Consider the following 18,026-nt stretch of genomic DNA (forward strand, 5'->3'; position numbering starts at 1 on the left):
AAGCTCTTGAATATGAAGTGACTGGGTGAAATGATCCATCAAATTGTTCCTTGCTAGATTTAAAAATCAAATTGTAGGAAAAATACTGGGTTTTTTTTCAGACACTCTAAACATTGACAGCCGTTTGGTCATACAGGTCCAGCTGTGAATGCTGAACCTTGCTGTTGCTCTGTAGGTCAGTCAGGTCCGTACCATCTCCACACAGAAGGAGCAGTAGTTGATGGGCTCACTCTTGATGTAGATGTTCATCAGAGGGCTCGCATTGCTGCAGCTGTCGCAGGGGCCAAAGGTAATGGCCATGAACGTCTGGTCACACATGGCTGCAGCTGATCACCAACACACCTGTGGAAAACACACACACACACACACACACACACACACACACACACACATACATGCAAACAAACGCATACACACCGATTAACCAAAGTACTGCAGTTTTTATCACTCATACACTCTGCACAGCATGGAGGAAACTATCAGCTAAACCACATGTGGGAGATTCTTTTGTCTTGACTGAGGCTTTTTTGATTTCTGTACTGGGCTGTGACCGCTTGGCCTGTGAGTGTGTGTGTGTGTGTGTGTGTGTGTGTGTGTGTGTGTGTGACGCTCTACAGGAGATAAGCAGTTGGTAATCTACTTCAGGCTGATCCTTCTCCAGAGGAGAGGAGTGGAGCACAGCTATTCTGGGAGCCACACACATCCAGTACACACTCAGTATACAGGAGATACAGGATAAACATTTGACAAGCTCAATAACAACTGAATATCGCTACTCATCACAAAAAGCTACATTTTGACGACGGGCCTGTACTTGTCAATGAAGCAGTGCCTTGTTTTCGTCTAAATAAGAGTATATAACTTATAGCTTTTCCAACATACCTGTCAGTAGCTTACGGACTATTGGTCTACCTTACAGGACAGTCATGTCATGTATACTGTACATTAATAGTCAAAATATACCACTAAATTTTCCTCAGCGTCCTCTAATAAAACTTGTATAAACACATCTAGTCAGCTGTACACCCAAAAACCTACATACACATATTCAGAAAGCTTTTTCAGATACAGTAGTTAATTGTTTTAAGGCGTTCAATCCTTCCATGCACACTAATATTATATATAACATTTATAAGTGTGCATTGTAATATACCAGCCATTTCACCTCAAACAGATCGGCATTATCATTGTGCTCAAACACAAACCTGTTGTAGCTGATGATATTTTCACTGTATTTTCACCTAAGGCCCTCACTCTAGTTTGTAGAGGCTCTGAGATTTGTCTTCATAAGTAGACTGTTCATGGTCTTTAAAGAGAAGTGCCTTGACTGTGAGTGTAAACTGCATTATCACATCAGCTATACAGAATAGATTTTGTTTTTTAATTAAAACAGATGCTCAGTGGTTTATTAGTCACACACTGTACATGCTCTACATCTACATCTATATCTTGACTATTTGATTTTCACACTAGCTTCCATAACTCCAACCTGATATATCTCAACTCAAAATGCACCAATATGAATCTGCTAAAGCAAGTACATTTCCACAAATAACAGCCACATGGCAAGACAAGTCGAATAATAAATATATAAATCTTACCTCACAAGAGAATTATTTTCCCCGTACAGCAGGTATTTGTCTCTGGAGGACTAAGTTGAGTTTTCCAGTGAAGAGGATTGGAGGAGAGGGACAGAGAGGGAACAGTAAGCTTCTTAGTGAAGCATTTAAGCTGTGACACTGCTGTGGTTTTAACTGCAGGCCACATGCAGTACGTACCTGTAACACTACCTGCAAGGCTGGGAAGGGGCTTTACAAAGTAATCCATTACAAATTACTCATTTAAAATTGTATATGGTTGGTAACCTGATCCATTGGATTACTTCCAACCCAGTATGTAACGTGATTGCTTTTAGGTACTTTTGGATTACTTTGACTCCAAAAATCATATACATACAAACCTGAATTTATACTTTGCTATAATGTAAAGACTGCAATTTGATCAGTGTTATCATACAACCATCATAAACCAGTATTATAAATTGTGTTCAATATTTGTGTGTATAATCTCAATTAAAAGACTTTTCTCTCTTCTACGAATGTTTGCTATAATGTGACATGTTTGTTTTGTAATAAGATTTGTGTAATCCCATCACATGTAATCTATTACATCCAGCTCTGATTACCTGTGAAAGCTCCAGGCCGCTCCCAGCCACTGAAATAGCAAACAGACGTTGGACAGTGAGACAGAGTTTGATCTCTGGACCACTGAGCTCAACATGTAGTCAGAAGACAACTACACATCTCCAATATGGATTATTAGGTGTGCTGTATGATTTTGATGTCAACCATCATGAGAAAAGAAACAACTTTGACAAGAATTCAATACACTAACTGACCAGAAATCTTTGTTGCGAGGCACTTAAGGTAGTGGCAGTTTTCCTTGACCATTTGTGCAAGATAATCTCACCGCCTTCCAGTGCCACCAATATGTGATCTCTGCTCCCTCTGACTGGTGTGTGTTCATTTTACACGACTGAAATAATCACATTTCTTGGACTGACAAGGCTTCAGAATACGAAACAACAGAAAGGATTTCCCACAGACAATCAGACAGTGCTGAATTCTTTTATTTTACTTTTACAGATTTGACAATTTATTCCAAGTTTCTTAGTTTCTTAATGGTGAACACATTCACTAAGCACAGCTACCAGAAACTACAAACAGTCCAGTTTGTCAAATGTACACATGGGTCAGAGAGAGGAAACGATGGGTGCTGGCTTCAGCATGTTCGGGCCAGTACCACAACAGCTGGGGTGATGATAATCTTTTGACCAGTTTTTTTTTAACAATTTAAAATGGCGCGATCAATGCTAGTGCTGATAAGAACAATGATAATTTATAATGGCTACCTCATATCGTACAACCAGCTCTCCCAACTGTAAAAAAGGAGAATGAGGAGTGACATTTAGTCTCCTCTTAGAGAGCCCAAGAGCAGCCCAGGGGAACGGGACGCCCCAGCTCCGCTCCGCAATACAAGCCAGTGAGCGAGTGTGGTTCTCTGTCTGAAACCAGGCCAGCCTTTCCTCAATCAATACATCAATACGTCCAGCAAGGACAGCCGGACCGAGTCTGAGAAGGCTGGTGCTGCATCCGGGTATTTCACCTTCTGAACTGTGGCCTGCGTCAGTGATAATAAATTAGCAGGAAATTTAACTGACTGAGAGGGAAACGTCCCACTCACATAGGGAATGTGGTAGAGGAAGCTTAACAGGCCACAGTTCTGCAAAAACATGGCAGGACTCACATGAATGAAGAAAAAAAAAAACCTAAAGTGTGAAATATTTCTCTTTAAGGTAGACCATAGCCATTACTATTTATTTGACTTCCTCAGCAATATTTAAAAAGTGCATTTTGACACAATGTAACTCATCTTTGACACCAACTGTAGGACGAAAGGACACCTTATCAAAACACACAAAAAAAAAAAGATCACGTTTAATGATTTAAACCCATTTTACAGTGGTTCCAACAAAAAAAATAAAATACTGCACTGACAGACATGACAAAAAAAAATAATATCACAAGATGATAATGTGTTTAAGTCATTCAGATAGCAAATAAGTCAGATAAGGCTTTGTCCAAAACGTGCAGCTAAAATCATCATATGCTTCATGAACAGTTTTTAAACATTCATATGGTTAAATCCTTCGGTTATTGCCTTGCTTTCCTTAATCTAATCTGCAGATATGTACTCTTTACTCTTTACAGACCATACTTTGAACCGCCTATCAATCCATACAGTGTAACAAAAAGGCAATTCCATAACATGTGGTCCCAATAAAAACAGATGGATATTACATGATATTTAAAGACAACTGCACCACAAAACAAATTCAAAATAGTAACTTTTCCGTACTCCACTGACGATTCGTTTTCATTTGTAGCTTGTCTGAGTGAGAATGGTCTAGTCACATGAGATACTTCACCTCGGTAAAATATTTACACTTCTCAGCATGTACACTTCCACAGATACTCAGGAGCAGTCAGCCTCTGACATTGACAGCCAAACAGATTCACTGTGTTTTTCCCAGCTATCAATATTGATAACTGCCAAATTTCTTCTATACCTTGATCTACTCTTCTCTATCTACTAAATATAAGAAAAGCGGTGCTGACTACAGACCCCAGCATTAGCCAATTTTGGCAGGTGACCATTCACAAATCTCCTGTAGACTTATACACACTAAAAAAGAAATGAAAACATTCCACCAAAGTGAAATATCTCTTTAAGGGGGTGAGGTCGTTAGGCAAAATAAGGTTCATATAAGGGTCAGAGGCAAACTTGGTTCACTGGTAATACTAACGGCACAGCAGGAAGGAAAGCAAACCAAAAGTGCGAAACACGAGGCAACGAGGATAACGTTAACGCTGATAGAGGACTCTTATCGCCGTGACGACATGGGCAGATTTCCCTGACACTCATCCAGTCACTCTCAACTACACCGAGGTCTGTTCTCTGTAAAAAATAAAACAACGAAAAAAACAAAACATAAACGCAGTAGCATGTGAGTTAATGGCTGGTAACTCACACAGCTGACCTATGGAGCACGCTATGGAGCATTTCCACTGGACAAGTCCCGTGCTGTAGCCATACTGGGCCTATTATGGGTGTGGTGCAACATCAGCGACTTTTGGTTTTCCATTGGAGCGCTGTGCAGGTGTGTATGTTGAGTTAGGTGTCATGAATGTGATGATGTCGCCCCTTGGCAGCACCCTTGGAAAGTACCAAACATGTCTGGGTCCTTTACCAGGATGCCAAGAATCGTACCTGAACCAAACCAAACACAAAGGGGAAAAATAACTTACTATGTCAGTATGAGTATGGCACGGTGTACTTGCCAAGTGGAAAAACCATAATTCAGTTCAGTTGTTTTTGGCAACAAAAGCCCGTGTTGTGCTTTCTTGACGCGCTAAAGAGGAAGGCATAGGGTGGACAGGTAGGAGGAGGGAGAGGAGTTGGTCCACAAAGCTGCAGTTAGTGTTAAGTGTGGAGGAGCAGACGGCATTATTGTAGAAGTGGGTACATGTGAGGCGGACTCTCCGAAACCAACCGCAGAGAAAGACCTGAACCATTCTGTCTGTTTCGCTCAGTGACACATGGCTTGGCAATAAACATAACCTTTGATATTCAAGAAAATAATAATACTGAAATAAATAATTACAAGTTGATCATAGTAAAACATATTCAAAGCTCTGCCTGGAGTTGTGACTAGAGAAGACTAGCAGAGAGAGGAGAGCGCTGGGAGTGTCCAGTGTGCAAAACCCCCTACGATACAGCAGTAGGCCGAGAGTAATGTACTGTGTGTGTGTGTGTGTGTGTGTGTGTGTGTGTGTGTGTGTGTTGATACCAGTGTCTCCTGTGACGCTCAGCTCTTGTTACAGCTGTAAACAGTATAGACAGACCGCAGCGGGTCAAACCCTCGGCAGAGTTTGAACCTCGCACCTTCTGAATCTCTCCTCAGTTAAAACCCGTGCTACATCGGCGCTCCGCTTCATCTGCCAGGAACGCAGGTCGAACGAGACAAAGCGAGAGCTCTACGTTAAGATCGCGATACGTCGGCTAACAAATAAACGTCTACTTCCAAAAACAGACTGCGGCGGCGCTCGTTAAATAACACGACGTATTGAAACTGCTATTGACGTAAACAGCCTATCCTGGGACTAAATCTAACCGTCTTTTACGAAGCTGTTCGTCCTGCCCAGCCTGAAAAAGCCGAGGGAGCGATGGTCCCATCCTGCACATCTCACACAGTTTCTGCAAAGAGTTTAAAAAGAGAGGGGGCGGGGAGGGGCGGGAGGTAAACGCAATAAATAAAATACCCTAGCATGATATATATATTATTCGTATTTATATATATTTATATATGTATAAGTCATATGGTACAGACGACGGGTTCTGTCTTGGCTTGACTGTGTTCAGAGAGTGAAATGAGAACATGGGGATCCGTACGGGACGGAGCCCGGCCCGTGGTCAGCGAGCTTTACTGCAGTATTACTCAACTGGTTTTCTATTGGGAGTCATATTCCACTCCACCTATGAAGCGGTGACCCGACACGCCAGGCTAGACGACAACCCGCCGATCTGAGATGTTCGTTGTCTGCGACCCGCTTTTGGGCCCCCGACCTGCCAGTTGAGAAACACTGCTCCAAGTGTAACGGTACATTCCCACTGGAGAACGAGACTACGAGAAGAGCAGCTACCTTAACAGCTAGTTGAAACACAGAGGAGGGAGGGAGCATGGGGGAACGGCGCGGGGGAACCGGGGTCGGATCGGATCGGAGGGGAAGAACCGGAGAGCGAGTACTGGAGGCGTTGATCTGGTCCTGTGGCGTCTCTAAGAGGCTGGCGTTTATACAAGCGGTGGATGGACGGTGGCGCCCCGCGGCCCGATCTGAACCGGCGGCGGCGATCGCGTGTGTCGATGTGTGTTTTCGTAAGAGAGGAAGTGCACATGAGTGTAGGCGTGCGTGTTTAAGTTCAGAGGATGTACGAATTTGTACAGATGCATGTTGAAAGTTCAGCACGGGGTGGTGTTTGTGCGTGTAACGCTGTGTGTGAGTGTGTGTGTGCGAGTATGTGTGTGTGCGTGTGTGTCCGGGTTTAGACACGGGTGAGGAACATCAGGTTGAGGGAGCCGGGGATCTGGATGGTCTCCAGGGCCAGGGAGGACGGGTTGAAGGGGAAGGTGACTGGATAGATCATCTTCGTGTCCATCAGCAACTGGGGAGTCTCGCAACGGTCCCGCAAACGGGTCTGATGGGAAAGAGAGGAGAGAAGAAAAGATGGAAGCTCCAATTAAAAAAAACATTTGAAGAGCTCATTTCCATTTTGGAAGACAGTGAATATCTGAACCATGAGTCTGCCATAGCGAAAGTGCTGTTCCCAAATCAATCAGTTAGTGATTTGAACTCTTAAATCTTGATGTTTTTTCTGTACATTTAATACTGTGATGTACTTTTAGATACCTTGATATTACTGATGCATTTTACATATTACTGATGCATTACTGGTGCAATTCTGATGCACTTGTATGCACCATCCAACAATGTAACCTTGTTGGATGGTGTGTGTTGGTGTTTGTATGTAGTACTCAATGTACTGGCAGCAGCACCAAGAAATATTCCTAGCAACCTTTGTGTTGATAAGGCAATAAAGTTGGACATCATCAGTTTTACATTTGGTAATTTGTTCAAATTTAACAGGGAGGCAGGTAATTTGTTGCCCCTCACATTTCCCCTAAAATTCAATATTTACCCTAAGTGAATGCATTTATCAATTTGTGTCAGTGGGGGCTTCATGCCCCCTCTAACATCCCCCCCGACTGTTTACAGTTACATAATAATATGCACAAAAACCTGTGTTGTATAGATAATACTACTTCTGGAGTAAAGTACCTGTATGGTTCGTATGAATGCAACAGACACTCTCTCCTCAAACTCGTTGACTGGAGTGTAGAGGTTCAGGACTTTCACAATCTGGAACAGAAAAAGCACAGGAACTCATTTAATAAAAGAACCAGTTGACAAGTTTCGTGCTGGTCATAAATATGGATCAAGCAGACAGAAAAAATTAAGTGTATTCACAAATGAGTTTACATATCATGACTTAGGCAGGGGATGGGGGATTGAAGATCCACACAAAAATAGGGATACTGGAAGTTTACTGGGCATGGAGTACCCTGCTGATGGAAGGCTGTGATTGGCTGGTTTACCTGAGCGGTGGTGAGGGCGTGGCACATGGAGCAGATGGCCTCGGCGTCCTCGTCAGTCTTCTTCTTCACCTGCAGGAGCTGAGCGGCCTGGATCAGAGGCTCTAGAGTCTCCTTGGCTCCGCACACCATCAGACTCTTGTCCCTCAGCCACTCCTCCAGCTGGCTCACATTGTACCTGCACACACACACACACACGCACACACACACACACACACACACACACACACACACACAGGTTAATATAGAGCCAGTCAGAGACGTGACGTTAGAGAAACTCTACGTGTTGAGTGATTTAAATTCTTGCAGCTGATCAACTATAAAGTCTATAACAACCCTCAGCATCCCTGCATATTGATGACAGTATAGCCCATTAGCTCTCGATATCTTTGTCAATTGTTTCTTACAAATAACACCTTGCATCGCAGATTTTTTTAACCAAAAGTAACACTAACAAATGTGTATATTCATTATACCTTAACAAAAGCCTGATTAAACTGAATATAACTTTATTCAACAAAATATCAGGTTAATTACACAAAATAAATCAATGCTATACTAAATAAATCAATGCAATCCACTACATTCAACTAATTATGGCAAGTAGTAAAATTAAGTAGTAAAAAGTAAAAGAACTTGCTGAATGAGCTAGCATGCGCTTAAAAACATTTACACTACTACTACTACTACACTATTAGTTCATGTAAATTGTGTGCAAAATAATGATTAATGAATAATAAATAATTGTGTACAAAATAATGAAAATGAGGGTACAAACTAACCAAAATGAGGGAACTATATGCATCATGTCTAATTAACCAAAATGAGGGCACAATGTCTACCTCATATACACGCAATATCATCTCATGCCACTAAATCATGACCTCTTCTTATAGTTTGGCTCTCCCGGCTCTGCAGCCCCCTCTGTACCCCGGCACTTCCCCTACCTGATCTGCATGCCCTTGCTCCAGGAGCACATGTCCTTGCGCAGCAGCAGATTGTTGAGGGTGACGGCTCCGATGATGTAGAACTGCTGCTTCACCACCTGCTTGATGAGCTCGGGGTCGGTGCCGTGCTGGCACATGGTGGAGTGGAAGGCGCTGAGCTGCCGCAGGATGGAGTCCAGGGTGTAGGTGCCCTCGTCGGCGATGCTGGACGTCCGCTTACGGAGGCCAGTGGGCTTCACCCCCGACACTCCCTGGATGGTCTCGTGCTCCAGCATGCCGGAGACTGCAGGGAACACACACACACACACACACACACACACACACACACGTAATAGTAAGCTATCATGCACATATGTAGAATACATTAATTTATGCATGCACGCTAACAAAAGGCTCTGCAAGCAAACTCAAGAGTACTGTGAAAATATTATTACAGCAGAACTGTTATTGTTATTATTATTACATACACAAACACACACATAAGCTTGCACAAGCACAGGCACACATACGTACACACACACACACACACACACACACACCCTACCTATCATGGGCTGGAGGATGTTCTCCATGCATTTGATGAGCTGTTGGTAGATCTGGATGGCCAGGTCGCTGATCACCTGTCTGTACTCTGCCAGGTCGAAGTTGGACAGACAATGTTCGTTCTGCCTCGATGTGTTGTGCTTCATGAAGGCCTGAGACACACACACACACACACACACACACACACACACACACACACACACATATACAGGTTAACAAATTACAAAAGTGAAAAAATGAGTGTGTGTTTATGAGTAGGGCGGTGAATTGGTAAGATTTTACCAATGTTTTTTCTGTAGCAATTCCGTTTTAACAATCCAATAATCCAGAGTAATAATCCATGATATTTATGTATGTATGCATGATCTTTATAGACGTCGCAAAACACTAAGTTTGTAACTGAATTGATTGAAACTCCGGTACCAATCCCAAATTCATTCTGTACTTTTTTATTATTGTGTTACTCACAAGTGTAGCCACACTTTCAATCCCTTCTTTTTAACAAACGAATTAACTGCAATGTACTTCAGCAGTGTTTGTGTGTATCTGTGCGAGTGTGTTAGTCTCACCTCGTCTCCGCTGTATTGTTTCAGACAGTGTAAGAAGCGGCAGGTGTTGGACAGCCAGAAGGAGACGGTCTCAAAGTCATCTCCTCGTTTCTGACAGGACGAGGAAAAACAAACTATAGTCAGTAAACACACATCGACTCATCAGACATACTCCAATCGACTTACTGACAACAGGACTCAGCCACAACACTGACTGAATCCAGTCATAGCCACTCATATTGTTCATACATGCATGCTCACTGGCCTGGTGCATGCACCAACACACACAATCACTCAATAGTTGGTATTACCATCATTGCAAGGCCATTCCACTGACTGACTTACATTAATTCCTTGAGCCCAATCTACTAAATGGTCTAAACCTAACCTAACCCTAAATGTAGCCCCAGCCTTAACTCCTAACCCTAAAATGATGCTGGAATAACTCAATTCATGAAAAGTCTTTGTGTATATACACATCAAGATCCAGTCAAACACCAGGAAAACCAAGAAAACTATCATCCCTTTGTAGGATTTTCATTATCTCGTACTTCCTGTGAGCACTACTGGTTCACACAGAACACAGACACACACCGACACACACCGACACACACACACACACCTTTAGGATCTTCTTGATGCTGTTGATGGTTGAGGTGAGCAGAGTGCGGACCTTCTGGTCATCATTGACATAGTCTGCATGTCTCAGACACATGAACAGGATGTAGGCTGGCAAACCTGGGATCAGATTCACCGCTACGCCGCGAGGCTTCAGCTCTGTAGAGAGAGAGGAGACATGAGTTTAGACCTGGATCAAGGCTAGCATCAGATGAACAGTTGTTGCTATCATACCAAGTCACAAGACAAGGCCCATTAACCCTTAGTTTTGAACATTGCCCTGAATTGTGATTGGTTGAAGAATGAATAATTACTGAGACTTGCTGGATTTTTTTCTGCATCTTTACTCTGCCCCCATGGACCTTGGATCTTAGTAAACCCCCCAATGAACACTTAGTCTTTACTAGTTTGGTTACTGCAATTGATATTTATCACCAGTTCTGACCTAGAATGAGGTTCTTGACCAGTTTGAGCTCATCCTCCTTCTTGTACTCCAGCATTCCCTGGAAGTCCTTCTCCCTGCGGGGGATGTTGACGGGACGGATGGGCTCATCCACCATCTGCCCTGGGGACGTCTGGCCCTCCGCCTGACCCGCTGGGAGACACACAAGGAAGGTTTGTCAGGTAATACAACAGCACACACACAACACACACTGAGATACAGACACATGATCCAGACAGACACTCCTCTGTTGTCACAATACATTTCTCAATTCTGCTACAATACTTTGCTGCCTGCGATGATTCGTACCTCCCATCTCTCCAATCCTCTTGGAGTAAACCTTCAGCTGCTTCTTGAGCTTGCGGATGGTTCGGTCCTGCTTCTCCAGCTGCTCCATTAGATCCTGAGAGAGAGAGAGAGAGAGAGAGAGAGAGAGAGAGAGAGAGAGAGAGAGAGAGAGAAGCAAGAGAACAGTGAGGGAAGAGGTCTATCTTGGTCCACCACATCAAGGGTGCAGACAGAAGCTCAGGCTGCCTTGAGGCTGTCGCCCCCTGGTGGCAAAGAGGAACACTCCAACACTTTCGAATGGCACTCTCTACATGTATGCATGACAAATGGCTTTGCACTGGCCAGCTCTTCCACTTCTTGTAAATACGGCAAAAAATCTGCCAGAGCCTTGCAGCTCCGCCAAGATGCATGAATCAAAACAACCAAAGGAATGAATAAAGGCTTTTGCAGCCAAAAGCTGTCAGGTTTAAATATTAAAGCTTTTTCAATTGTTGTCCAAGAGTAGCAAATTTTTTACTTACTGTCAATAGACATTCAGCTGAAATGAATACTGGCTAAAGCTGATATCTTTGTAAATTAAATTACTTAAAACCAAATTATCAATAATATTCACAAATTTGAATACTTTTTGTACATAAAGGAGAAATTGTACTATGCCATGAGATCATTCAACACTGTCTTGGAAAATGTGAGTATTCCTCTTTGGCAAACCGTCTTGTGTCACTCAGCGAGTGTGAAAGAACAAGGGGATCTCAAATCAAGAGGAGGGTTGCTGAGCTGATTGCTGCAGGATTTGCCTGCTGGCTGTTAGGAGAGAGAACAGGGTGCAGAGCCGCTCCGCCGTGAGTTAGAAGACACTGCTGTAGGGAGTTAGAGCCGACATCACACTGAACACACACCTCTCAGTTAGTTTGAACACACATGCATACACACAGACATTCACACACAGGTGCATAGACACGCTGTCTCTACATACAACCATCCGTCGTAAAATGGTGACTCGAGCCTCTCGGGATGCTGTGGGGTCGTCAGCCAAGATTTCCTGTCAGGCGACACCATCCACACAGGTGAGTGTGTGTCATACAGGGGCATTTGGCGGCTGCTTTAATTCAAAGAGCCTTTGATTTTTTGCCTGGGTGGCCCCGGTGGGACTGGAACCACCAACCCTATCAGTATTAGTGCCATGCTCTACTTATTACTGTATGTATGTGACACAATGTGTGTGTTTGCAAATTAGAATCCTTTGTCAGTGTAACTTAATTTCCTATGGATTTTGAAGGAAGGGCAATCCAAATGTAATCAAGAAGCAATAAAACTACATCATTTGAGTGAATTATGTTACTGAACACAATTTGTGCAGGTAATCAGTATTCTGTGATGGATTACATTGAAAAGTTACCTTCCAAACCCTGTATATACAGTATATATGTGTATGTATATAGGCCATATGAGTGTGTGTTGCGACATACCTGGCTCTCCATAGTGAGCCAGGTGACATTTTGCTGTTGTGTATCAGTGTAAAAGAGCAGCTGTGTGTGTGTGTGTGTGTGTGTCAGATGTACCAGGTTTTCTTCTTGGTGAGTAGGTGATATTGTGCTGTCTTTGTACAGGTGTATACTGTATGTGTGTCTTTATGTGTACATGTGTTGTTGTATAGCAGATTCTTGTTGTGAAATGGTTGATCCTGTGCTCTCCATGTAGAAGTGTGTTTGTAGTATATCTAGTCATGCCTGTGCATATTTATGCCTGTGTGTGTTGCGGCGCACCATTTGGTGGGTGCTAGTGCTGTACATATACCAGTGTGTGTCTCTGTATTAGGGATGGGCATGAGATTACCCAAAAGGGATGCTGAAATTGACTTTTGCCCAACCAAAATCTACTGTACGGTGGCAGAGGAACGGAAACCATTTCAAGAGATTTGGTGTCCTGGCTAAACAGTTTCTTGTCATTCCTCCCACCTCTGTGCACAGTGAGAGGGTTTTCCAATGTGGAAGACCCAGGCTCAAACATAGTAAGTAAGGGGTTGTGATTTTTTCCCCCATTCATTTTAAATCAGATCAGGCCTATTGGTGTCATTTTCATTGAGGTTGTCTTTAGTTTTCATCATAGGCTAAATCAGATGGACCTGTTATGGGGAGCATGTGACTTTCACGTTGCAAGACATCGGTGTGACTACATATAAAAAACAAACATTTTCGACTATTTGATTCTTTGAGTTCATGTCATTATTCAATTTGTGAAAAAAATTGCACATACCCCACCCTAGTCTGTATGTGTGTGTGTGTGTCGTGGCGTACCAGGTTCTCGTTGGTGAGCCTGGTGATCTCGTGTTGCAGACTGGCCTCGATTCGGGCCTCCGGGGGCAGCTGGAGGTTCTGGGCCAAGAGCTGCTGCTGACGGTTGTTCTCCTCCTTGACGTTCTGCAGCTCGCCACGCAACGCCTCCACCTCGTTGTCATAGCTACGCCGCTGAGTCTGCAGCTGGGACTCCAGCAACCTGGGGAGGATAGGAGGGAGACGGAAAGGAGAGGGAAGGAGAAGGGAGGAGGAGGAGGAGGAGTGTGTGACAGAAGAAACACGGGGGGGTAAGAAGATGTAGAGAGGAGATGGAAAAGGATGAGGAGAAAGTGACGGAGGAAGGAGAAGGGAGGAGAGGGAAGGTGTGTGATAGAGGGAGTGTGGGGGATCAGAGGAAAGAGTGGAGAGTAAGAGGGAGTTGAATGAAGTGACCGGATAGAGAGGGGGACGGAGCGAGGAGGAGATGGAGGGAGAAAAGGAATGTGGGAGTATGCAAAGTGGGGGGAAGAAAGAATAGGGATAATAGGAGAGAGGGTAGAAATTGAGGAGAGAGGGGAAAACAAAATCAGCATCATAGCAAGAGTGAGTAAAAGAAAAAGAGAGTGAGAGAGAGACTCCTAGTGGTGAGTGGATGAGAAGACTTCAGTTTTCCACCTGTAGTGTAGTGACAGGGCAGCAGCATGCTGTACAGACACTATCAACAGCCCAGTCTGTCTGAATGAGGTTCGTTTATTCATAAAGCTCCACTCTCCTCTCTGTCTCGGAGAAACTCCGGTCAAAAGTCTATGACTGAATCAGCAGCGGTAAGAATGATAAACCCAACTGCTGACGCATGCTTAGAAGCAGAGGTAGAACCAACAGTTAATATAAACAATAAAAATGTATAATAATAATAAAAATTAAAATGGGGTACTCAAAAACAGATTTTCCCTACAGGGAAAGTCACAATGTTAGCTTGCAGTACAAGCCACTTTGGCAAGTAGCCAACCAACATTCAATCTGCAGCAGCAAAGAAATTAAAATCGGTTGGGGAAATTCTGAAAAGTTTGATCAAAAAAGTTTCATGTTTTTCTCCCTGTGTGTGATTTTGAGAGAAACATCGGCAAAGAGGAGAGTTAGCGGAGGTGACAGTTCAAGGTGGAGCAATGACCATGTATCAGATCCGAGTCAAACAGTGTTTGCAAATAATTCTTAGCGTTTGTTTTGAGCTACTTGGTGAAGCAGGTGGGTGGAGTTTACCGCATCTGGACAACTCATACATTGGCAGGTAGGTTACCAAAGAAAAGTATAAGCATCCTAAAATGACTGTAAATTGCTTTGATTGTCTTTCTGGCACTCATTTTGTGGCAAACCCCACCCATCTGGCACCCAAAGTGGAATAAAACAAAGCATAAAGTTTTTTTGTAAACACTATTTGAGGTCTGCAATGGATGTTGAGTTACATGTAGCTACAAAAGTCTACACATCGTCATTATGAGTGAGTGATAAGCGGTTAGTGAGAGAGACAGTGTCAGGAGGACAGACGGATCCTGCTACATGAGGCTATGAACAAGACAAAACCAAAGCCTTGTATCTAGAAAAGATGCAATGCAGCACTTAGGGGACTGGAACAATTTTAACCCTAACTCAGCGATTCAGTTTCTACTTCCTGGAACTAAACATAGTTGCTGAGCAATATCAGCCAAACTTAGTTGCTTAGCAACATCAGCTCACTGAACATTGTATCTAGGAAGCACTGGAAACTAAACAAAGTATTGTCCTGCGCAAGAAGTGAACCTGAGAAAAATGAGTTCAAAATGTATCTCCAGCCCTACTATATTGTTGGAATCGAAGTGGACTGTATGAAACCCAAACCCTTGTAGTAACCTTTGAAACACATAACCTAGTAGTGCTGTTAAACCTGCTGTTTGCCTTTGTAGGGCAGTATAGGAGCCCTGCTCATTTCCACAACATAAATCTTTTTAGATATATGGCTCTGGACATAATTAACCGAAGAGAAAGAGTGAGAGAGAAAGTGTGGCAGAAAAAGGAAAGTATCTAAAGGAAGGAACACAGGAGCACACATCCTTTCCTGTGAGAAGGGCAAACACGCCATGCTCGCAAACACACTTGCGTTGAGAACACAGTTACACCTGTTGGTCTCCTTTAACCCCTGATATACCAGCCACAGCTCTCCGTCCTCATTCAGCTTATGGAAGTCTGGAGTGGGGGATCTGACCGACACAGAACACAAAGGAACATGAAAAGCAGAATGACAAAACAGGGTGGGGTGGGGTGGGATGTGTGGGTGGGTGACAGTATGTGGTTGCGGCTGCAGCAAAAGTGAACGAGAATAATCTGGTGTGTCTGTATGTTGATGTGTGCATGCAACAGCCTTGGGCCTTCTATACTGTTGCCATGAAGAAGGTGCAGCTGTGATACAAACCTGGCTGTAATATTGATTTATTCCAGGACTGATTCAATGCATTTCCCTCACACTGAGTGCAGCTAACTCATGTTATGCCGTTTCATTGCACTGCTGGATTCTCACTTGCGGCTGCAACCGACGGCCATGCCATGCTGCCTTGAATGCAAATAGAGATAGAATGCTTTCTTGTATATATGGAGTGTTACATGCATATTCTTGACTTGTGTATATTTTAGACCTATGTCACTTTCTGAATGGAATATATTCTTGTACTTTTATGATTCTGATTTGTTGAGGTTGACAACTACGATTGACACCAAATGTCAGTGTGTGAACATAGAGATGGGAGTTGAACATCAGGAACAAAAAAGGTTACAAACAACAATGAAGCAACATGAGAGACACAGAGGGAGTTAAAGGCAGGCAGCGATACACAGCACAAGTTTTTGGGCAGCTTTGATGAGTAACAGTCCGAAGGAGTTGCCTCAACATTGTTGCTTTAATCATATTGAAAAATTGTGTTGCCTAGACACATTAGAATATCTTTTTGATTTTTTATGTCTATCTTACCAGCATGATACTGTCTGTGTGCAGCATTTTGAGGCAAATGAGACGAGCAACACTGCCTACAGAAGAAGGGGAACTGATAATGGAACAAAATCACCATGGATAACATGCTGGGTTAAAAGGAGTAAAAGTACTGTGAACGAACTGTTGGCACTGTTGTGTATTACCATAAAATGCCTTAAAATGATGCTGCGTATCTCTGCCTTCATAAACAAAAGAAACAAACTGGTGTTTTCATGCAGGGTTCAAGCCAAGTTCATTCCATAGAGCTGAGACAGGAGGCCTCCTACAACAGCCTCAAACCTACTGCATCACTGCTGGGCCATCAGTGTATAAAGAAGTCATTGTATCAACCTTTACTTAAATAAAGAAAATTCCTTGTTTAACTCAGACATTTCCATGCTTCCATGCTGCAACCTGGATTTAACCTATGGTGTTGTATATACTGTGATTAAGGTGTTCTTCAATTCTCTAACTCTCTAACTCTCTAAATCACATTTTGTCTCAGACTAGGACCTTAGCCATGTGGGAGCCCACCAGAAACTATTTTGGGTGCTGGCCTATGGTTTAAGAAACACCACTATAACTCATACTGAACTATAAGATTCATGCAGGTCTGCCACAGCGGCCAAAAGTAACACATTTATCCTACATTTCCCCAAAATGCCCAGTAAAAGAAGTTTGAAAATTGACTTTAAAGTCAAATACACACCCTTAACTTTCAGTGAACACTGGTCAATGAACATCCCAGTGCTGTTAATGTGAAACCAAGACAGAACACAGAACAGACTGAGGCTAGAGCTGGCATGTTATTCCACATGCGGTTAGGGCAGACGCGCTACGCAAAGCTAACCAAGCTTTCATCAACAGTACAATGTGGATTCAGCCATTTCAGCTAATCTCAGCCACATGTAACCCTTCCGACTTTGTTCAGCGACAGCGTGGCCATGCATGCTCCGTCCCATGATGCATAGGCCACGTCTCATTGGTTACCTGAGCCTACTCAGGAGCTCATTCACTTCCAGCGGCTTACGCAAGAACCTAGGAGATCTGCACAGAACAAAGAGAGGCGTTCACAAACACACACACTCTTGGTTGGTGGCATGTGCAGAAACACACACACACACACACACACACACACACACACACACACACACACATACTTCTTTCACATACATCATTGCAGTGTTTACAACAAAACTAGAGCTCTATAAGCCAAGAAAGTACACCAGATGGATAAAAGATAGGAGGGTGGGAGTCACCTGAGAGTGAATTCAACATGTGTAAAGTAAAGAATAGAGATGGGGGAAGAGTACTAGTGGTAATACAGTACCTGTTGGTATCTTTGAGGCCAACGTAAGCTTGCTTGATTTCATCAGAGTCCTTCAGTTTGGACACATCCTCAACATAGTGAGAAGGCTCGGTCATGGTCTCCTACAGAAGAGGAGAGAGGGAGAGAGAATATGGGTAGGAGTTATTAAAGAGAACAGAGGATGAGAGAGAGAGAGAAAGAAGAACGCCACATTTAGAGAGTAACTTGGCTGCTAACAACTGCTTACCCAGTAAGAAGGTCACGGTGGATTTGTAATGTAGTGACA

General features: G+C 43.3%; 1 protein-coding gene across 1 annotated transcript in view; it reads right to left on the reverse strand.

The window, feature by feature from the left end:
* Positions 1 to 2,613: 2,613 nt before the first annotated feature.
* The window catches only part of myo5aa (myosin VAa), a 65,711-nt gene continuing 50,298 nt past the window's right edge, over positions 2,614 to 18,026 (reverse strand). The window contains exons 30-41 of the mRNA XM_078291863.1: positions 17,762 to 17,862; positions 15,587 to 15,667; positions 13,455 to 13,653; positions 11,179 to 11,272; positions 10,873 to 11,022; positions 10,432 to 10,586; positions 9,831 to 9,920; positions 9,263 to 9,413; positions 8,719 to 9,001; positions 7,775 to 7,949; positions 7,458 to 7,538; positions 2,614 to 6,816 (exon numbers count right to left, since the gene is read on the reverse strand). Of these exons, the coding sequence (XP_078147989.1) occupies positions 6,664 to 6,816; positions 7,458 to 7,538; positions 7,775 to 7,949; positions 8,719 to 9,001; positions 9,263 to 9,413; positions 9,831 to 9,920; positions 10,432 to 10,586; positions 10,873 to 11,022; positions 11,179 to 11,272; positions 13,455 to 13,653; positions 15,587 to 15,667; positions 17,762 to 17,862 (1,713 nt within the window). The 3' untranslated portion in view covers positions 2,614 to 6,663. The remainder of the gene's footprint in view (positions 6,817 to 7,457; positions 7,539 to 7,774; positions 7,950 to 8,718; positions 9,002 to 9,262; positions 9,414 to 9,830; positions 9,921 to 10,431; positions 10,587 to 10,872; positions 11,023 to 11,178; positions 11,273 to 13,454; positions 13,654 to 15,586; positions 15,668 to 17,761; positions 17,863 to 18,026) is intronic.

This window comes from Centroberyx gerrardi, chromosome 1 (assembly GCF_048128805.1).
Source record: "Centroberyx gerrardi isolate f3 chromosome 1, fCenGer3.hap1.cur.20231027, whole genome shotgun sequence".
Taxonomy (NCBI): domain Eukaryota; kingdom Metazoa; phylum Chordata; class Actinopteri; order Beryciformes; family Berycidae; genus Centroberyx; species Centroberyx gerrardi.